Source organism: Carassius carassius, chromosome 22, assembly GCF_963082965.1.
Source record: "Carassius carassius chromosome 22, fCarCar2.1, whole genome shotgun sequence".
NCBI classification, from domain to species: domain Eukaryota; kingdom Metazoa; phylum Chordata; class Actinopteri; order Cypriniformes; family Cyprinidae; genus Carassius; species Carassius carassius.
The window spans coordinates 215,001-239,000 of NC_081776.1; the positions used below are offsets into that span (position 1 = coordinate 215,001).

Sequence of the window (24,000 nt, forward strand, 5' to 3'; positions counted from 1 at the left end):
ATCCAGACCAGATGGTGGATCAGCACCTAGAAAGGACCTCTACATCCCTGAAAGACAGCGGAGACCAGGACAACTAGAGCCCCAGATACAGATCCCCTGTAAAGACCTTGTCTCAGAGGAGCACCAGGACAAGACCACAGTAAACAGATGATTCTTCTGCACAATCTGACTTTGCTGCAGTCTGGAATTGAACTACTGGTTTCGTCTGGTCAGAGGAGAACTGGCCCCCCAACTGAGCCTGGTTTCTCCCAAGGTTTTTTCTCCATTCTGTCACCGATGGAGTTTCGGTTCCTTGCCGCTGTCGCCTCTGGCTTGCTTAGTTGGGGTCACTTCATCTACAGCGATATCGTTGACTTGATTGCAAATAAATGCACAGACACTATTTAACTGAACAGAGATGACATCACTGAATCCAATGATGAACTGCCTTTAACTATCATTTTTGCATTATTGACACTGTTTTCCTAATGAATGTTGTTCAGTTGCTTTGACGCAATGTATTTTGTTTACAGCGCTATATAAATAAAAGTGACTTGACTTGACTTGACACACACACACACTCCTTCATCTCCATCTGCTCGAATCCATTCAGTTATGGGCTTCTTTTACCCTCATAATGCATTCAGGTCTGTTTTGACATGAAATATAAAAATTTCAAAAAATTCATAGTTTTTAGTAAGGGAACGAAACCTTGCAAACGCTTAAAGAGCCTCAAAATACAAATATCTTTCCCCCCCAGATTTTTTCCAGTTGTTTTTAAGAGATATAACAGTTTAAAATGTTCAGGTCATTTTGACCCAGGTGTGTGTGGAGGACAATTAGTGTCAAAAACATTTGTAAATATATTTCCGTATCTCATGCTCTCTCTCTCTAACACACACACACATATACACACACACACACACTCTCTCTCTCACACACACACACACACACACACTCACACACACACACACACACACACACACACACACACACACACATACACACACACACACACACACACACACATACACACACACACTCTCTCTCTCTCACACATACACACACACACACACACACACACAAAAACACACACACACACACTCACACACACACACACACACACACACATACACACACACACTCTCTCTCTCACACACACACACACACGTGTTCTCACATGTAGGCCTTGTAGTTGCTGCCGATCTTCTGGATGCGGATGTCGTATTTGGAGTGGACGAAGGGCTCGGCCGTGGCGTAGGTTTTAGCGATGGCCACCACACTGGTGATGTCCTGGAAATCACTGGCCGTCTCCACCTTTATCTGCCACACAAACACACGTCACACATTACCCACAATCCATCTGGAGCCTGCTGCATCCAGTGAAAACACCAACAACCTTCCAGAAAAAATTATTCACTTCAGAATACTTCAAAAAACGTATTATGGAAGTAATTTACTTTAAAACAATATACTTAAGTGTGAACTTAGTGTAATTTTAATTAGACATTATTCCCAGTCAAGATCATGAAAGTATCTTTCTTTAAGTAACTTTTAATACATAGAATATAAATGTATTCTAAAACACATACACACACAAGCAACACACGTGTGTTTTTGTGAAAGTGGGGAGATCCCATAGGAATAATGGTTTTTATCCAGTACAAACAGTATATTCTACCTTGCCCATGCCTGCGTAGGCGTGTCCCATCTTCACCACCACTGGGAATGAAGCGGTGGGCAGCTGTAGGAGAGAACAGAGACGTATTTTAGGCTGATGTTGGTTTTATCGTGACTGGAATGTTCTGGGAAAGCTGTCTGAGGAAATGAATCACCACCACAGACGCCCAGAACACCAACACGAGTCAACAACACGCTCACAAACACACCTGATCAGCACAAGCTTCACGAGGGTGGAGCAGAAAGATCAACAGTCGAGAGTGATGCTGCACTTTCACCAGATCATCAGAGAACAGTATCTCACAGGAGTGATGAAGATAAACCGTCACGTCATTAAACAACCTTGTACAATCTGCATAGACACCAGCTATTTCTAGCACAAATAGATCATTTAGTGCTGTGTGAGATTACTAGAGAAACGTCCTGTATATATAAAAGTATAATAAAAAAAATTAATAAAAAGTACACCACCATTAATAATACTTAATACACAAGCCCCGCCCACTTTACGAGCAGACCCGCCCACTTTTGATAAAAGTATTTTATTTATTAAATTATTGTTATTTCATTGCGTTCAATATAATTGAAACATATCTCAAATCTTAAAATAATAAAATGTGGTTTGGGATGATGCTTGATGAATTTGATTGACATCTGTGTCAGGCAATGAGCGGTTATTCTATCAAAAATTGAGAGAAATTAATATGTAGGCTACAGAAGAGACTTCTTTCAGTAGTACATATAAAAATAAGTGCACATATTTCCATCAATGTTTTTCCATTCAAATGTGCATCAGCATTGAGGAATTTCCCAGGAAACTCTCTCTCTCTCTTACACACACACACACACACACACACACATGCGTCAGTGAAAGTGCCCTTATGAGGGCATGTTTGGCTGAACACAGAAGTGTTTCCTCTATGAGAGACGAGCACCAATTATCTGTCTCCGTCTGTCTGCTGAAGGGCATCACCACATCCCTCGACATTCCCAGACAAACCGTCCGGAAGAGCGTCACACACCCGACACACAATGATGTCCGAGGAGATCGCAGCAGAACCCCACACACAACACAAGTCAAAACACCAGTCAAACTATTCACTTAAATGAAAACAGATGTACACTAATGAGGACTCGCTTCACTCCAGCAGCGGCTCAAATGAGCTGCTCTTCCGGTCGGAATGATTAGCGGGAAACACCGGAGCCTCACACGTCTGGAAGAGCTTGCACAACATGCTCTCAGTTACCGCAAGCGCCGACCAACAGGTAGACGAGTGTGTAAACAGAGTGAGTAAGAGTGAGAGAGATTCCCAAACGCTCCGGTGTGAGATTCCAGCCGTCAGCGTGTAGGTGAGACCTCAGCTCCTCGGGACTTTCCATGTTCTGAACGTGACCCGGACAGCGCCGGTGTCGAACACATGAGAGTCAGACTCACCGGAGCGTCACTGCTGGGTCTCATCATACTGACCTGCTGAAGAAGATTTATGAGCAGGAGCTTCAAACTCAACACCTTCAGACCTGCTCAAACACGCGTGTGGAGCCCGTGATGATGATCTGAACACACGTGTGCAACGATCCACCACGGACTCACTCACTCACTCACCCACCCATCCAACCATCGTTCAATCATCCATCCATCCATCCATGTATCATCCATCCAACCATCGTTCAATCATCCATCCATCCATCTATCAATCATCCATCCATCCATCCATCCATCCATCTATCCATTCAACCATCTATCAATCATCCATCCATCCATCCATCTATCATCCATCCATCTATCAATAATCCATCCATCCATCCATGTATCATCCATCCAACCATCGTTCAATCATCCATCCATCCATCCATCTATCCATCCAACCATCTATCATCCATCCATCCATCCATCTATCAATAATCCATCCATCCATCCATGTATCATCCATCCAACCATTGTTCAATCATCCATCCATCCATCCATCCATCCATCTATCCATTCAACCATCTATCAATCATCCATCCATCCATCCAACCATCTATCATCCATCCATCCATCCAACCATCTATCATCCATCCATCTATATATCATCCATCCATCCATCCATCTATCATCCATCCATCCATCCATCCAACCATCTATCATCCATCCATCTATATATCATCCATCCATCCATCCATCCATCATCCATCCATCCATCCAACCATCTATCATCCATCCATCTATATATCATCCATCCATCCATCCATCCATCTATCATCCATCCATCCATCCAACCATCTATCATCCATCCAACCATCTATCATCCATCCATCTATATATCATCCATCCATCCATCCATCTATCATCCATCCATCCATCCAACCATCTATCAATCATCCATCCATCTATCATCCATCCAACCATCTATCATCCATCCATCAATCCATCCATCCATCCATGTATCATCCATCCAACCATCTATCAATCATCCATCCATCTATCATCCATCCATCCATCTATCATCCATCCATCAATCCATCAATCCATCCATCCATCCATGTATCATCCATCCAACCATCTATCAATCATCCATCCATCTATCATCCATCCAACCATCTATCATCCATCCATCAATCCATCCATCCATCCATGTATCATCCATCCAACCATCTATCAATCATCCATCCATCTATCATCCATCCAACCATCTATCATCCATCCATCAATCCATCCATCCATCCATGTATCATCCATCCAACCATCTATCAATCATCCATCCATCTATCATCCATCCATCCATCTATCATCCATCCATCAATCCATCAATCCATCCATCCATCCATGTATCATCCATCCAACCATCTATCAATCATCAATCCATCTATCATCCATCCAACCATCTATCAATCATCCATCCATCTATCATCCATCCATCCATCTATCATCCATCCATCAATCCATCAATCCATCCATCCATCCATGTATCATCCATCCAACCATCTATCAATCATCCATCCATCTATCATCCATCCAACCATCTATCATCCATCCATCAATCCATCCATCCATCCATGTATCATCCATCCAACCATCTATCAATCATCCATCCATCTATCATCCATCCAACCATCTATCATCCATCCATCAATCCATCCATCCATCCATGTATCATCCATCCAACCATCTATCAATCATCCATCCATCTATCATCCATCCATCCATCTATCATCCATCCATCAATCCATCAATCCATCCATCCATCCATGTATCATCCATCCAACCATCTATCGATCATCCATCCATCTATCATCCATCCATCCATCTATCATTTATCCACCTATCATCCATCCATCAATCTAACATCCATCAATCCATCAATCCATCTATCATCCATCAATCCATCTATCAATCCATCCATCCATCCATCTATAATCCATCTATCTATCATCCGTCCATCTATCATCCATCAGTCCATCTATCTATCTATCTATCTATCTATCTATCTATCTATCTATCTATCTATCTATCTATCTATCTATCTATCTATCTGAAGAAGATCTTCCAGAATTTCTTGTAACTGAATCTTATTAAAACTGCTGTGAGTCAAATCTAAAGTGATGTTATGTAAGATCTGAGTGATGGATGTGCACACGTATCTTGTCCTGAAACAGACGTGTGTGACGTCTGATCAGAGCTGAAGTCACTTCAGACAGAGATCAAACAGAAGTCTGATCTCCACTTATGGTCAAACACAGGTTCAGATCTCCTCATGCCCAAATTCTTTTAATCTGAAAAAGCGGCACTCGTGTATGAGACGCATCAAACACATTTCCATAGAAAAACTATGGAAAAGTAGCGGACTGGAATGGAAAAATGTGTTCTGTGTGCACGGCACCATACTAAAATGACCCAAACACACTATGAAGGGTTAAATATCAGTTCTTGCTCAGAAACATGCCACATTATGTAACTAACAGCTGGTTTTCTTCCGTCCAGTTCACCTCAAACACACCGCTGGTCAGAGCTGAGGATGACTATAAAACACAGAGCCTTCAGCTTTATATAAAAGAGCTCAGAAGAAATCCAGCGTGTTGATGTTGAGAGGATCTTGTGCTCAGGGAAACAATACATGCTTTGCTCTTATCATGAATCGAGCGGCTTTACCAACAGATATAAATATAATTTTGTGTCTGAAGCCTTTTATCTTTTGCTTTTTTGAATATGTTTTTATTAGGTGTTTAAGTGTATGAGTGTTTGTCTATTTATGTGAAGAACCACTTCAAATATTTTGATACTCTTTTTTTATTATACTGTTACATAAATATTAATACAGACAACTCAAGCTGATTTATTGCTGACAAATCAAATCAAAGACATCTGTGTGTTTTGTTTTGTAGGTAAAATCCATTCCATTACGATTCCAGCAAACGACTAAAGACGGATTTATTCTAGTTTCTAGAATCTAGAATCATTTACGTATGGCTTTGTTCCTCTTTTGTAAGTCGCTTTAGATAAAGGCATCATGCATTAATGCAAATTATTCTAAACACACGACATTCTTTCTGAAATATTATCAGAGAAAATTATTCTAAGATCTGTATGGTCGTTAACACGAGGAACAAATTTAGGTTATAAAAACGTTGTGGGGACGTTGTTTAACTAATAAACAATATAAACTTTGGAAATGCTAGTTATGTGATGTTAACATATTCCCCCTAAAATGTAGCGTTATTTAAATGTTTCTTTTTATCTATCTATCTATCTATCTATCTATCTATCTATCTATCTATCTATCTATCTATCTATCTATCTATCTATCTATCTATCTATCTATCTATCTATCTATCCATCCATTTAAATGTTTCACCTAAAATGTATCGTCATTTGAATGTTTCTTTTAACTATTCTAAAAAGGTTTAAATGTATCGTTTTCCTGACGTGATCAGAATGTTATTTATACGCTCATCAAGTACACATAACATCATAAGGACGTTGTTCTTTCTTTCTTTCTTTCTTAAATATTAATAATGTTACAAGTATGTTTCATAAAAAACATGTCGGCCGAACATTCATAGAACTTAAAAAAAAAAAAAAATCATCAGTAATATTTAATTTTACTATTAGTGACTAATTAAACTCTAATCTTAACTAAACTGCAGTGTGAAGTCAGTTTGAGAGAAAGTGATTGGTTGAGAGCATGTTCTCATCAGTGTGTGTGTATTTATAGCTGGAGTCCCTGCAAAGACTCCGCCTCCAGCTTCCTCCACATGACCTCTGACCTCTGAGTCACACGCACTCCTTTAATGCAGAGCGTCCTCATTTACAGGAAACCTGTAGCCAGTGTAACACAGCGACACACTGAGCATGTGCGGAGAGAACATCTGCCTGTTTAAGGACACTAGATAGAGTATGTTCCAGATAAAACAACGGCCGGAGACCCCGCTGGACTCAGGGATCCGCACCTCTATAAAAACACAGGCATTTCCTCTGAGTCACGGACATTAATAGACACACACATGAGACACACACACACCTCTGTTCTGTTCAGATTGACTGGACTCTCATCTCAGCTCTTCCTGTTTATTCCCCACAGACGTCTAGATTCAGAAGCACATTAAACTGATGAAAACTTTCCTGTTCCACATTAAAGTTATGCTTATTTTGATCTGTGACGTAATCTGCAGAAATGGAAAAAATGTGAAAATATAAAAATATAAAAAACTTATTTCAGCTATTTTTCCGTTTTAAATGAAAGTACGAAAGTAAGTAAAAATAAAACTGAAATATTCATCAAATGTATATATATATTTAAAAAGGAAAAATTTAAAAAAAAAAAACATGAAAACACAATTAAAAGCCAATTAAAATTTTAATAGAAAATACAATATATAGGCATGTTTACAAATTACATATATATAAAACGACAAACACACAACAAATTTACTAAAACTTTAAAATAGAAAATATATAAATATAATATAAAAACAGAAAATATAAAAATAAAAATGAATCCAAATATTAACAAATAAAAAAGACTTAAGCACAACAAAAATACAAAAAATGTAAAATAAACAATAATCCAAATATTAATAAATATATATAAAAAAATTACTTAAGCACAAAAAAATTACTAAAACTTTTAAATTAAAAATGTAAAAATAATCCAAATATAAATAAATATTAATAATAGGCATATAAAAAAATTATTTTATAAAATGACTAAAACTTAAAAGGAAATTAAGCAGATAACACAATTAAACACTCTAAAACAAAAACTATGGATACAATCAGATATTAATATAAAATGTAATTCAAAACATTAGTAAACACTGTAACAGTAATCTCTAATTCATGAGTTCAGAGGAGGATTATGGGATTGTGTGCTGGGCTTACTCTGGCACTTCTGATCTTACACAGCAGTTTGTTACAGTTTTCCATCACAGAGCAAAAGAAACTCTGAGTAACTGCATCAACACAACTGGAAAGCCTTACGGAATCTCACATAATCGCATTCAAATATTTGTAAAATGATGAAATACTTACACTGGGTGTCTCCTGTTAAACAAGTCATCATGCAATACGAATGTAACTAAACCACAAGGAAAACATGAGCGAAGAGAGTCAGACGATCTTAGAAACAGCATTTATCATCAATAAAAAATGAAATATAAAACTATTGCAACTGGAAGCAAAATTACTCTAAACTATATATATATATATATATATATATATATATATATATATATATATATATATATATATATATATATATATATATATACACACACACACACAGTACTGTACAAAAGTTTATATTAAAAAAAAAAAAAGAAGTCACATTTGAAGAATGTTTTCTTGTTTTCTCAATATTTCATTGAGTTTCATGGTTAACAACATATATATATATATATTTTTTTTTTGCCATATGCAAAATGTATTTGTTTATAGTTTCTACATAGTTCTACATATAGTTTCTACATTCAGTGACTTGTATTTGCGTTCCTGTATTATAAATATTTTCCACACTTAAAACAAAGACACTTCAGACTGGTATAGCAGATGAACTGAAGAGTCCCTGAATCTTTTTTTTTTTTTTTTTTGGGTGGGTTTTGATGAATTTAGCCCTAAAGCCACAGTCTTAACCCGTTCTCCAGGCGGACTCGATATATATTCCGCCTCACAGTGGAAACGCGAGTCTGCTGAAGCAAACCTCAAAAAAACAAAAAAAACAAAAAAACATCATTATGAGGTCACTTCCATTACGTCATGCGCATGTAATGTTAATCAGCGCGCGCTGTGATTGGTCGCGCGCTCGTGACGCTCCCGCGGGCGCACTATATGTACTTGGCGTCGGGAGCGCCCTAGAGCAGTGTGCACGCGAGGCGCGTTCCAGTCTGACAGCACCGCGTTCCCTTCAGGATGAAGTCTTGTGTTGTGCTCGCGTTCCTCCTGTTCTCTCTCTTCTGTCTGATGTACCAGGCGTCAGACGCGTGCTCGTGCGTGCCGTCTCATCCACAGGACGCGTACTGTCACTCCGACATCGGTAAGAAGTGTGTGTGTGTGTGTGTGATAGCATGAGTTATTCATAATGCACACGTTTGATGACAGTGTTATGTAACGCGTTTTCGTGGCGTTGCAGCTGCACATGAACAGACGATCAAACAGAAGCAATCAGAAGTCAAGTGCGTCACTGCGCGCTTTCCCTCAAACGCGAGAAGCGAAAAGTTCGCTGGTACCCGAGCGAAGAAAGAGTTCGCGGTATCCATGGCAACAAACGCGCTAGAACGCCGGTATCGTTTTTCAAACTGTTCCTTTTCTTCTGTCAAACTGGAAAAATAAACGGGAGTTTTCTTCTACTCTAGATATTCCTAGTAACAAAGAGTTAATCAGATTGGTTAATGGTGTTTCTGAAGGGTTAAATGGAGCGGTAGCTGAATGATGGAGATGATGTGATGAGTTCAGGCATACACCTGAATCACAGAAGATGGTAGAAACCAGCAGAAAACCACTACGACTGAGTGCAGTGCTGCTCAAACCGCAGTCCGGGAGTCCATTAGCTGCTAAAAAAAGATTTAAAATCCATTCACGCTAAATATAACGGTAATGATCGTTATATTTGCATCCACACCAACGAAGGATAAGGTTCTGTCTGTTCTAAAAACTCACTGCAGTTACATAGTCTACATACTTGAGTACACACTTCCGTTAATAGAGTTCCTTCCAAGAACGATAACTATAAATATAACTATTACGATAACTATATAAGCATCCACACCGATGAACGATATAATTCATGATTTTGATTCTGGCTGTGAATGTTTTAATCGTGTAGCATTAAAAACTATTTCAGTTGTATCATTCTTCCAAGAACGATAATTATAAACAATAACTATTACGATAACTATATTCGCACTCACATCAATAGACGATAATTTTAAGTTTATTCTAAGTGTGCTGCAATTGCGTTTGGTCAACATAATTGTAGTGCGCACTTGATTCTGACCGACCCACGATGATTTTATCGCTCAACTGCTGGAATAAAAACGCTCGTTTCATTTCGTTATCGGTATAGTTGTACTGTTGACTTCACTATTCTCTTGAAGTTTTGACCCGTTTAAGTTAGAATGATAACTACAACGATAACTAATTAGCATCCACACCAACAGATGCTAACATTTTGTTTATTATAAGTAATAATTAACATATAATAATAATAATAATGAACTGTGCACTAATGTTGTCAACATAATTGCAATGCGCACTTTAAAGTCAGTTGGATTCTGATTGGCCGTCAATGTTTTTATCGTGTATCGTTGGAGGCGAGCGGAATCGTTCATTCCAAGAACGATAACTAAATCTGCATCCACATCAATTGACGATAATTTTTGTGTGCTGTAATTGCATTCCGTCAACATAATTGCAGTGCGCTCTTGATTCTAACTAACTGTGAATAATTTTATCGTTCATCTGGTGGAATAAAAACCTCTGAAAATGATTCCATCGATTTTGTTTTGTGTCGTTATCGGTATAGTTGTACTGTGGACTTCACTATTCTCTTGAAGTTTTGACCCGTTCGAGGTAGAACGATAACTACAATGATAACTAATTAGCATCAACACCAACGGATGCTAACATTGTGTTTATTATAATAAATAATAAACATAAATAATACAAAAGTGCGCACTACAATTACGATCGGTCAACATTACAGTGCGCACTTTAAAGCAAGATGGATACGATAACTATAATAGCGAACAATAACATTGTGTTTATTATAAGCACGCCGTTTTGTTTTCCGAAATACTGGAACTTTAAATTCTGTATTCTGATTGGCTGTCATTGTTTTTACCATTCTCTAACTAGAAAAAATGCTCTGAAAGTGATTCCCACAAGCAATAAATATAATGATAATAATATTAGCGAATGATAACGTTCTTTTTATTAAAAGCGCGCAAATTAATTTTTTTCTCTGCCGCTTTAAATGGTTGAGCTCTTTAAAGCAGGATGGCTATTAATGTTTTAACTCTTTCCAACTCCTTTATTAAAATGTGGACGTGGCTATTCTTACAGAATTATAACGAGTTATCGTCCAATTATGAATGAGTTTTCAGAACGATTTTTAAAATGTTATAGTTAACATTCTTTATGCAAACAACTAATGAAAACAAAATCAAAAAACCTTCGTCAACCTGAAATTATTTTACCGAAATCGTTAGACGCATTCCTGGTCGAATTCTCGTTTTATAATCATTTCCAGTCGCCGTCATTAACCACCTGTCAATCATCTCGTGTTGATGTTAGTGTGTCATCCCTGAGCGAATGCATTTAACGCCTGTCACGCCGGGTTTCCTCATCGTGACACCCACAGAATCCCGTTTCATGAGCGTGGAAACCCGAGCCCGAGCGTCTGGTTAAGAGGCCAAGTATGACTTGCATACTGATGATGTGTTTGTGGATAAACTAGATATTGAGATGTCCCATAAAATGTGACTTTGGCTCTGTGCTGGTGGTATCCATGCTGTATGAATGGCAAAGACTGCAGCTATTGTGAGCGTGTCTGAATCGCTGGCCGCTCGCCAGACTTCCTCCAGAAGTACTTTGCTTTCCGCTGTAGAACATACGCTTCACATCCAGTCAGGGTTTCTACATTGTGCTCCATTAATGATGCACAGAAATGTGTATGTATTTATTTTTATATCATTTTAGATTTATGTATTTTTTACGTAAACTGAAATTAAAGCTTTCATTTAGCCAAAAACTAATTAAATTAAATTGATTTAATAACCAAAAAAATAAAATCTGCTGCCACTTCAGTTTGTTGTTGAAATATATAAACATTTAAATGGAAGCTGTGATAAAAATCTGGTTAAGTAATATGTAATAGAGTGCATATATATATAAAAAAAAACAATTATTTTTATTTTTTTACCAAAATGAAAATAAAATTTTATTTAAGCCAAAAACTAAAACGGAAAATTATGCTTATTTAATAATCAATTAATTAAATCACACATTTATTTAATAATTAACATTCAGTGTATGCAAACAATTAAATTATTTTTATACTTTTTCATGATATGATTATGTTTGCATTTCAATTAATTGTTGAAATATAAACAAAATTAAATCCGAAATGAAAGTTTTCATTCAGCCAAAAACTGAAACCGAAAATGATGCTTATTTAATAATCAACACTAAAATAAAACTGAGTGTAAGCAGCGCGTGAGGCTTTTTAAATCGAGTTTTCATGCCAGATTTATTCAAACATCCTTTCAATAATAAAGAGCGTTAACACTAGCAGGTTAAGTGTAATGTAATAGCAGCTCAGATCCTGCATGTAGCTCCAGCTGGCAGCGCTTTGAAGGAAACTGAAGCGCTTGATTGACTCTGGAGCACCGCACTAAAGGCCTTTCGAGCTCTAGATTAGTGTTTTGCTCTACACTTTGGCCTCTGGAGGATAATATCTCGCCAGCAGAGGTCTGGTTCCCATCTGAGCACAAACTTGTTAGCATGTTAAAGAACTGCTTGTAAACCTCTCCCCAAATACTGGACTCGGTCGTTCTGTTGAATTGTGTTTGTTTCTGGAGCTGACTGATCGTAGGCCTCGTTGATCCGAACGAGTGAAAAAGATATTATTTGTGGATCGTTTCGCCAGGGATCAATTTCTGAGTCAAATAAAATATGTGGATCATTTTGTATTACAGTATTTGTTGATGATTTCGTCAAAAAAATAAAAAGCATTATTTTGAATTATTATGGACATTTTTGTCGATAATTATGGTAAAATAGATGGTTTTTGAGTGAAAAAAAAATCAATATCCTGGATTATTTTGACAATATTTGTGGCTATTTTTGGTAAATTTAAAATTTTTCACTGAAAAAAAAAAATCATTCTTTTTCTGATAATTTTATGTAATTTATGTAGATAATTTTGCCAATATTCAGTTTTTGATTAAAACATTTTTTTGGTAAAATATTTAAAACAATTTAGTTAAAAAATCATATTTTTTTCTGATAATTTTGGCAATATTTGTGAATAATTTTGCCAATATTCAGTTTTTGAGTGAAAAAAGATTATTTGTAGATGATTTTAGCAAAATATTTATATATTTTTAGTGAAAAAAATGCATTTTCTGATCATTCTGGCAAAATATTTAGGGTTTATTTTTTTGTGAAAAAACATTGTGGATGATTTTAGCAAAATATTTTTTTTTTTTGTGAAAAAATTGCATTATTTTCTGATAATTTAGGCAAAATATTTAGGGTTTTTTTTGTGAAAAAACATTATTTGTGTATAATTTTGGCAATAGAACCAAATTATGGAGCAGTTTGTCAATATTCACTCAGAAACTTAGATACACAAATATAAACCCGCTGCTTTACGAGAATGATTAAATCCAAGAGTTTGTTAATAATCGAGCTTCAGTAATTGTATGCATGCTGGTCATGTTTGATCGACCTGTAACCAGGTGGGAAATGATCAGAAGTGTGAAAACATTCACTAGCTTCTTCAGCAAACAGAAATGAGAGCGAGATCGGTGGTTCCTGACCCATTTCTCTCTCACTGCGTCCTGAAGTGTAAGTGTGAATATAGATGAATATAGAGCAGTTATTAGGGCTTTATCTGAGGTTCACAGTACAGTACAGTACAGAGTACAGTAGCTCTCGCACAATTGTGTTTCATAGACGTTCAGAGTTCAGCCAATCAGAGCGCAGCTCCACACGCTCACACTGGAGTTCAGTGATGTGACCTTTGAACCGCATTCCAGCGGTGTTTCTCTGTCTGGTGTGTGTTCGGCCGGATCGGGTCACCGATGGGAAGCGCTGCAGGGGATTCTGGGAAAGATTCTGCTCGTATTGACACGACCTCATTCTGCTGCGTCTCTGAGGAAGCGAACTAGATCCTCACGACACGAGCATCTGTCAGAAACACACACTTCACACACACTTACTGCCAAATAATGGAATGGAATGTATATAAAATTAAATATTTTATTATATATTATTTTATATATACTTTTTACTCATCATTTCTAACCATTACATAATTTATTTTAAACTGAAACACTACTATAGCTAAAATTTAAATGAAAAATAAGAACACCTATTAAAAGATATTTAATATTTTATAATAAAAAAAAGAATATATATATATATATATATATATATATATATATATATATCAGTTTATTAAATAAAGTTTATATATTTAAATTAATTTTTTTTTTTTTAATTTATAGAAAAATAATATATTTTAAGTGAACTTTAAATTAATTTTAAATATTATTTTTATTTCAGCTACTCATCATTTCTAACCATACTGTAATTTATTTATTTTAAACTGAAACACTAATAAAGCTAAAACTAAAATAAACAATAAGAACTATAAAGACACATTAAAAATATATTTAATATTTTATACAATATATATATATATTTTAAAAAATTATTAAATAAAGTTTATATATTTAAATTCAGAAAATACATTTAAAATAGATGAAACATTATATATTTAAAAATATTATATATTATATATTATAACTTTTTTTTTTTAATTTTAAATATTAAATTGTTTTTATTTTTCACTACTCATAATGTCATTTATTTATTTTACAATGAAACACTAACATAGCTAAAATTTAGTAAAGACATTAAAAGATATTTAATATTTTATACAAAATATATATATATATATAAAACTTGATAAATAAAGGTTATATAATAAAATTCAGAAAATACATTAAAAATATATGGGAAATTTAATATTTAAAAATATTATATAAAAAAATAAATGTATTTTAAATCTGATATTATATCTTTTAAATGGGCAGTGTGCTGTCACAGATAGATGTTGTGTGATGCGCTTCTCTCGTCTCGATGCGCTCTACGACTGTGTTCTCTGTGCAGCCCCAGTTTTGATGCTCCCATGATGCCTTGCTGCGGTGTGTGTGTGTGTGCTCTTGATGACCCAGCGGGTGTGTTTGTGTGTGTGTGTGTGTGTGTGTGTTTGCAGTGATCAGAGCTAAAATCGTGGGGAAGAAGCTGCTGAACGACGATCCGTTTGGCACTCTGCGCTACACGGTCAAACAGATGAAGGTGAGAGCATCACACACACACCAGATCACGTTAACACACACACACACACACACACACAGATCCCTTGATTCCTCAGTGTGTGTGTGTCTGCAGATGTACAAGGGCTTCGAGAAGATGCAGCACGTGCAGTACGTTTACACACACAACTTCGAGAGCATGTGTGGAGTCAAGTTTGACATCAACAAATACCAATACCTGATCACAGGTGAGAGACACACACACACACACACTCTCACACACACACAGACACAGACACGCGCACACACACTCTCACACACACACACTAACGATGCTATATAGAGAGAGACAATTCACTGACGGACAGAAAATCATGATTTAAATTGACAAGATTTCTGTGTAAAGATACAGATGGAAGAAGTGTGAATTCTGTAACTATAACAATATAACTACGTAAAAATATATCAATTAAATTCATTTCCATTTTACTTTTCCCCTAGGGGCAATTAACAGTCACGTACAGTAACAAACTATATATATATATGCTTTTTTATTTTATGATATATTTAAATTATAAATATTGTATATATAAAATATATTAAATTGTATAAAATATATATTATTATATACATTTACATAATACAAATTATTATATATGATAATACATAATTATTTTATATATTATAAATGTATAGATATAGATAATTAATATCTTTATTTAAATATTTAAATATACTTTATATAAAATATATATGATGCTTTTTAATGTATGATATATTAAATTGTATAAAATATATATTTTATTATATACATTTACATAATAAAAAATACTAATTATATTATATAAAATAATATATAATTATTTCATAAAATATAAATTTATAGATATAGATGATTAATATATTTATTAAAATATTTACTTTATATAAAATATATTGTTTTTTTTTTTTTAATTCTGAAAATACAGTTGATGAAATAGTTAATATTTTAATATTATAAAAACATAAAACAAAATATTTAAAAAATGAATAAAACTCAAATTAAAATATTTTCTCTCTCTCTATAATTTTTTTTTATTTGTTATAATGAATATTTGTTTGATTTCATTATATTATCTTTGGAATAATTAGTAGTTTTCAGTCAATGCCAGTAGAGTCACAGTGTCTTTCCGTGGCTCATTAATGGCTGTGTATCCAGAAACACAGCGAAGCGTGACGAGATGTTGATGTTTATCTGTCATCATGTGAAGCGTGTGACACACACCTGTTCTGCTGGAGCTCATAATCCACAAACAGTTAAATATAGAGCCGCTTGACCTCACATGTGTGTGTGTGTGTGTGTGTGCAGGCCGGGTTCACGACGGGAAGCTGTACACGGGGCTGTGTAACTTTAACGAGCGATGGGAGCGTCTGTCTCTGGCGCAGAAGAAGGGCATGAACCACCGCTATCAGCTGGGCTGTGACTGCAGGGTGAGTGCTATTCTCATCGTCTGACGTCCCATAATCCCCGGCGGCACACACACGCCTCGTCTGAAGAGAGAAACCAGATGTTTGGCAGCCAGTCTGGACTCAGATCTGAGCGCCGATGTGCTGAGGGATCATGGGTAATGGGCACGCGCTCGTTAGACTCGTTATCACTGGCTCATTAACACACACAGAACTGATGAGAAAAAACACCAGGTTTATGAGCTGAAGAAGTAGATGTGCTTTTTGATTATTAAAATGTATTTTAACCATTAAAATGGGGGGGGGTGTATTTTATAAAAAAATATATTGTTTGCATTAGTATATTCAGTTTGATTAATTATAAATGCTTTTTTATTAATATGTTAACAAAAACAAAAAAGAAACCAAGCAAAACGTTTTAATGAAAAAAAAGGAAACACACCCCAAAAAAGGAATTTTTTGTTTTTAAACTGTGTACGTTTCATAACTGCAATTAATTAGACATGGTTTTTGTTCGAAAAATATATATTTGTGATAAACGTTTAATAAATTGATGTTAAATCGTGCAAATTTCATGATTTAAATAAATTAGACGTGCGCTTCAATTACTAAAATTCTATTTACCCTTTAAAACCAAAAATTATTACAATTTATATAAACCTATAAAACGAAGTCGAGAAAAATGTAAACAAACAAAAAAAAATTATATGGAAAAAAAATGTATTTTGGGAAAAAATTTAATGGATTTGATAAGGCACTAAAAATAAATATTTTTGATAAACTTAATAAATTGTGCAAGTTTCAAGATTTAGATCAATTAGACGTGTGTTTCGATTACTCAATTTTAATTTAACTATTAAAGCCAAATTTTGAAAAAAATAAATAAATAAAAATTAACCATTAAAATTAAGCCAAGAAAAATGTAAACAAAAAAAAAATTTTAATGGAAAATTTTTAATTTGGGGAAAAAATACAATGGACAAAGGCCCCTACATATATATTTAATAAACTTTTAATAAATTTATTAAATTGTACAAGTTTCAAGATTTAAACTTGCGATTACTAAATTTTTTATTTGACCATTAAAACCAAAAAAAAAAACAGGACTTGATAAAAAATAAAGCTGCTTTACCATGCAGATGTTCATTTAGCAATGAAAAATCACCATTAAATACATACAACACGATTTCCAAATAAAAAGCCCTGCATCTCTGAGGACACAGTGCATCTCAGGAGCTGATCTAGACGCTCATCTGTCCTGTGTTTGCAGATCAAGCCGTGCTACACTGTGCCCTGCTTCATCACGTCCAAGAACGAGTGTCTGTGGACAGACATGCTGTCTCCACACTTCAGTTACCCGGGTCATCAGTGGCGTCACTACGCCTGCGTCCAGCAGAAAGAGGGCTACTGCAGCTGGTACAGAGGCACGAGCGCTCGCGACAAGCTCCTCATCAACACCACAGACCCGTGAAGCGCTGGTACTGCGAGCCTTCCGCATTAACAGATTAAAAATGAGCTCTTTTATAGTGATGATGTGCTGCTTTATAAACATGATACGGATGCTTGCTGTTGTTTATGTGCGTGTGGCAGAGTTACACGCTCCAGTATCTATTTATGAGTCCAGAAACACAGAGAAATGATTCCTTCCTTCTTGCTGTTTATGATATAAAGTATCGGGATCGTGATTAGTATTTTTGTATTACTGTAAAGCAGAGATTATAAACGGTAGATCGATCACATCTTTTCAGCATCTAGACCGATGACCATGACCGATGGCATTTTCTGACGGGAGAGTCGATGTTTGACAGATATGAATCCGATATGAATCCGATACGAATCAAATATGAATCAGATACGAATCAGATACGAATCAGATATGAATCCGATATGAATCAGATTTGAATCTGATATGAATCAGATATGAATCCGATATGAATCAGATATGAATCCGATATGAACCAGATATGAATCCGATATGAATCAGATATGAATCCGATATGAATCCGATATGAACCAGATATGAATCCGATATGAATCCGATATGAACCAGATATGAATCCGATATGAATCAGATATGAATCCGATATGAATCAGATATGAATCCGATATGAATCCGATACGAATCCGATATGAATCAGACGCTTCATTCCTGCGTCGCTGCTTTAGTCTCAGCCTCGGACGCATGTTTTTAGATCATGTTAATATTCTGTCTGTAACACAAACATCAGACCCGTCTGACTCTCACTGAACGCTCTTGTGTGTGTGTGTGTGTGAGAGAGAGAGAGAGAGAGAGAGAGAGACTGATGACCATTTCCAATCGATTCAATTTTTAATATCTCTGTTTTATATTTTTATAATAAACCTTGTGAAAATGGCTCTGTGACTCTCTTGTCATCATTATTCTAGAAAAAAAATCTACATTGACTGAAAATGTGTTATGTGTCAGGATGAGTTTGTTTCTTCATCAGGTTTGTAGAAATGTGTCATTGCATCAGTGTCTCATCAACTGATGCTCTGGAGTGAATGGGTGCCGTCAGAATGAGAGTCTGATAAAAACATCACAGCACTCCGGTCCATCAGTTAACATCTGGAGAAGACAAAAGATGAAACACATCCAGCTTCCTCCAGTGAAAAAGTGTTCTGGTTATTATCAGACTCTCATTCTGACGGCACCCATTCACTGCAGAGCATCTGTTGATGAGACACTGATGCATTGCCGCATTTCTCCAAACTCGTCCACATCTGGGATCATCTGAAGGGGAGCAGATTGTCATTTTGGGGTGAGCTGGTGAGGAACAGGTAACAGACTCACCATCTGTGTGTGGTTGGGGAAGAAGGTTTGCTCGTTGAGCGGGAACTTCTCTGGACCCAGAGTCTGGTAGAGCTTGATCATGTGAGAGAACTGAGGAACCAGGACACAAACACATGAAGGATTCATTATTACAGAGAACTCAGCGTTCCTCTTCATCATCCTCAAAAAAACTAAAAAAGTACTTGACTTGGAGCCCAGGAATATTGTAACGTGGTTTCAGTTTAAGCCGGTTTTGTTCATTTCTCTGCTGCTTTTTGTATTTTAGAAACACTGTAAACATTCCACTCTTTTAAAGTTGTCTAAACTAAACTGAGCATGTCTCACAACATATTTGAGCTAATTTAGCTTTTATTTTTGGTTAAATTAGCTTATAATAATTGTTTGTGTTTTATAGTGACCTAAATTATGTCTTGGCTAATGCCTAAATATATATATTTTTTATATTAAATGTTTCCATGTAGTTCTAAACAAATTTTTAGTTTTAGGTATTTTAGTATATCAATCAAACATGAGAAGCGATAAAAAAAAAAAAATAATATATATATATATATATATATATATATGTATATACATATTATACTGCTAATATTTATTTGAGATATATATATATATATATGTGTGTGTGTGTGTGTTTATGTAGTTCTTACACATTTTTATTTCAGTTTTAGTTTTAATTATTTTGGCATATAACGCAAAAATGAGAACCGATAAAAATAAAACAAGTTTAATATTTTAATAGTTATATTTAATAATAAATGATGGTCTTTATAATAATAAATAATTATTTATTATCTCTTTTTACGTAGTATAATTTTTTTTTTCTTTGAGAAAAGAAATATTGTAGTGAGGGTTCGGACCGGTGTGTGTATGCACTAGTGAGGGTTCTGACCGGTGTGTGTGCACTAGTGAGGGTTCGGACCGGTGTGTGTATGCACTAGTGAGGGTTCTGACCGGTGTGTGTGCACTAGTGAGGGTTCGGACCGGTGTGTGTATGCACTAGTGAGGGTTCTGACCGGTGTGTGTGCACTAGTGAGGGTTCGGACCGGTGTGTGTATGCACTAGTGAGGGTTCTGACCGGTGTGTGTGCACTAGTGAGGGTTCGGACTGGTGTGTGTGCAACAGTGAGGGTTCGGACTAGTGTGTGTGCACTAGTGAGGGTTCTGACCGGTGTGTGTGCACTAGTGAGGGTTCGGACTGGTGTGTGTGCACTAGTGAGGGTTCGGACCGGTGTGTGCACTAGTGAGGGTTCGGACCGGTGTGTGTATGCACTAGTGAGGGTTCTGACCGGTGTGTGTGCACTAGTGAGGGTTCGGACTGGTGTGTGTGCAACAGTGAGGGTTCGGACTAGTGTGTGTGCACTAGTGAGGGTTCTGACCGGTGTGTGTGCACTAGTGAGGGTTCGGACTGGTGTGTGTGCACTAGTGAGGGTTCGGACCGGTGTGTGCACTAGTGAGGGTTCGGACTGGTGTGTGTGTGCACCAGTGAGGGTTCGGACCGGTGTGTGTGCACTACTGAGGGTTCTGACCGGTGTGTGTGCACTAGTGAGGGTTCTGACCGGTTTGTGTGCACTAGTGAGGCTTCTGACCGGTGTGTATGCACTAGTGAGGGTTCGGACTGGTGTGTGTGCACTAGTGAGGGTTCGGACCGGTGTGTGCACTAGTGAGGGTTCGGACTGGTGTGTGTGTGTGTGTGTGCACTAGTGAGGGTTCGGACCGGTGTGTGTGCACTAGTGACGCTTTTTTTACCGGTGTGTGTGCACTAGTTAGGGTTCGGACCGGTGTGTGTGCACTAGTGAGGTTTGGGCTGGTGTGTATGCACTAGTGAGGGTTCTGACCGGTGTGTGTGCACTAGTGAGGGTTCTGACCGGTGTGTATGCACTAGTGAGTGTTCGGACCGGTGTGTGTGCACTAGTGAGGGCTCAGACTGGTGTGTGCACTAGTGAGGGTTCGGACCGGTGTTTGCACTAGTGAGGGTTCGGACTGGTGTGTGTGTGCACCAGTGAGGGTTCGGACCGGTGTGTGTGCACTACTGAGGGTTCTGACCGGTGTGTGTGCACTAGTGAGGGTTCTGACCGGTGTGTGTGCACTAGTGAGGCTTCTGACCGGTGTGTATGCACTAGTGAGGGTTCGGACTGGTGTGTGTGCACTAGTGAGGGTTCGGACCGGTGTGTGCACTAGTGAGGGTTCGGACTGGTGTGTGTGTGTGTGTGTGTGCACTAGTGAGGGTTCGGACCGGTGTGTGTGCACTAGTGACGCTTTTGACCGGTGTGTGTGCACTAGTTAGGGTTCGGACCGGTGTGTGTGCACTAGTGAGGTTTGGGCTGGTGTGTATGCACTAGTGAGGGTTCTGACCGGTGTGTGTGCACTAGTGAGGGTTCTGACCGGTGTGTATGCACTAGTGAGTGTTCGGACCGGTGTGTGTGCACTAGTGAGAGCTCAGACTGGTGTGTGCACTAGTGAGGGTTCGGACCGGTGTTTGCACTAGTGAGGGTCCGGACTGGTGTGTGTGTGTGCACTAGTGAGGGTTCGGACCTGTGTGTGTGTGTGCACTAGTGAGGGTTCGGACCGGTGTGTGTGCACTAGTGAGGGTTCCGACCGGTGTGTGTGTGTGTGCACTAGTGAGGGTTCTGACCGGTGTGTGTGCACTAGTGAGGTTTGGGCTGGTGTGTATGCACTAGTGAGGTTTGGGCTGGTGTGTATGCACTAGTGAGGGTTCTGACCGGTGTGTATGCACTAGTGAGGGTTCTGACCGGTGTGTGTGCACTAGTGAGGGTTCTGACCGGTGTGTATGCACTAGTGAGTGTTCGGACCGGTGTGTGTGCACTAGTGAGGGCTCAGACTGGTGTGTGCACTAGTGAGGGTTCGGACCGGTGTTTGCACTAGTGAGGGTCCGGACTGGTGTGTGTGTGTGTACTAGTGAGGGTTCGGACCGGTGTGTGTGTGTGCACTAGTGAGGGTTCGGACCGGTGTTTGCACTAGTGAGGGTTCGGACTGGTGTGTGTGTATGCACTAGTGAGGGTTCGGACTGGTGTGTGTGTATGCACTAGTGAGTGTTCGGACCGGAGTGTGTATGCACTAGTGAGGGTTCGGACTGGTGTGGTCACTAGTGAGGGTTCGGACTGGTGTGTGTGTGTGTGCACTAGTGAGGGTTCGGACCGTTGTGTGTATGCACTAGTGAGGGTTCGGACTGGTGTGTGCACTAGTGAGGGTTTGGACTGGTGTGTGTGTGTGCACTAGTGAGGGTTCGGACCGGTGTGTGTATGCACTAGTGAGGGTTCGGACTGGTGTGTGTGCACTAGTGAGGGTTCGGACCGGTGTGTGTGTGTGCACTAGTGAGGGTTCGGACCGGCATGTGTATGCACTAGTGAGGCTTCGGACTGGTGTGTGTGTGTGCACTAGTGAGGGTTCGGACCGGTGTGTGTGTGCACTAGTGAGGGTTTGGAACCAGTGTGTGTGTGCACTAGTGAGGGTTCAGACCAGTGTGTGTGTGCACTAGTGAGGGTTCGGACCGGTGTGTGCGTGTATGCACTAGAGAGGGTTCGGACCGGTGTGTGCATGCACTAGTGAGGGTTCGGACCGGTGTGTGTGTGCAGTAGTGAGGGTTCGGACTGGTGTGTGTGTGTGCACTAGTGAGGGTTCGGACCGGTGTGTGTGTGTGCACTAGTGAGGGTTCAGACCGGTGTGTGTATGCACTAGTGAGGGTTCGGACTGGTGTGTGTGCACCAGTGAGGGTTCGGACTGGTTTGTGTGTGTGCACTAGTGAGGGTTCGGACCGGTGTGTGTGCACTAGTGAGGGTTCAGACCGGTGTGTGTATGCACTAGTGAGGGTTCGGACTGGTGTGTGTGCACCAGTGAGGGTTCGGACTGGTTTGTGTGTGTGCACTAGTGAGGGTTCGGACCGGTGTGTGTGCACTAGTGAGGGTTCAGACCAGTGTGTGTGTGCACTAGTGAGGGTTTCGGACCGGTGTGTGCACTAGTGAGGGTTCGGACCGGTGCGTGCACTAGTGAGGGTTTGGACCGGTGTGTGTGTGTGCACTAGTGAGGGTTCGGACCGGTGTGTGTGCACTAGTTAGGGTTCGGACCGAGTTAGTGCACTAGTGAGGGTTCGGACCGGTGTGTGTGTGTGTGCACTAGTGAGGGTTCGGATCGGTGTGTGTGCACTTGTGAGGGTTCGGACTGGTGTGTGTGCACTAGTGAGGGTTCCGACCGAGTTAGTGCACTAGTGAGGGTTCGGACCGGTGTGTGTGTGCACTAGTGAGGGTTCGGACCGGTGTGTGTGCACTTGTGAGGGTTCGGACTGGTGTGTGTGCACTAGTGAGGGTTCGGACCGGTGTGTGTGCACTAGTGAGGGTTCGGACCAGTGTGTGTGCACTAGTGAGGGTTCGGACCGGTGTGTGTGTGCACTAGTGAGGGTTCGGACCGGTGTATGTGCACTAGTGAGGGTTCGGACCGGTGTGTGTGCACTAGTGAGGGTTCGGACCGGTGTGTGTGCACTAGTGAGGGTTCGGACCGGTGTGTGTGCACTAGTGAGGATTCGGACCGGTGTGTGTGCACTAGTGAGGGTTC

The 24,000-nt window shown here is 38.6% G+C and overlaps 2 protein-coding genes across 2 annotated transcripts in view; one reads left to right on the top strand and one right to left on the bottom strand.

Moving 5' to 3' along the window:
- LOC132098611 (synapsin-2-like) overlaps window positions 1-24,000 on the bottom strand; it is a 45,020-nt gene that overhangs the window by 3,983 nt on the left and 17,037 nt on the right. Inside the window, exons 6-8 of the mRNA XM_059504678.1 lie at window positions 19,436-19,525; window positions 1,661-1,723; window positions 1,160-1,302 (exon numbers count right to left, since the gene is read on the bottom strand). Of these exons, the coding sequence (XP_059360661.1) occupies window positions 1,160-1,302; window positions 1,661-1,723; window positions 19,436-19,525 (296 nt within the window). The remainder of the gene's footprint in view (window positions 1-1,159; window positions 1,303-1,660; window positions 1,724-19,435; window positions 19,526-24,000) is intronic.
- On the top strand, window positions 8,987-18,999 carry LOC132098605 (metalloproteinase inhibitor 3-like). Its single transcript, XM_059504664.1, has 5 exons — window positions 8,987-9,167; window positions 15,138-15,220; window positions 15,314-15,425; window positions 16,526-16,647; window positions 17,894-18,999. Exons 1-5 carry the CDS (start codon window positions 9,044-9,046, stop codon window positions 18,092-18,094), a joined length of 642 nt encoding a protein of 213 aa, XP_059360647.1. The 5' UTR covers window positions 8,987-9,043; the 3' UTR covers window positions 18,095-18,999.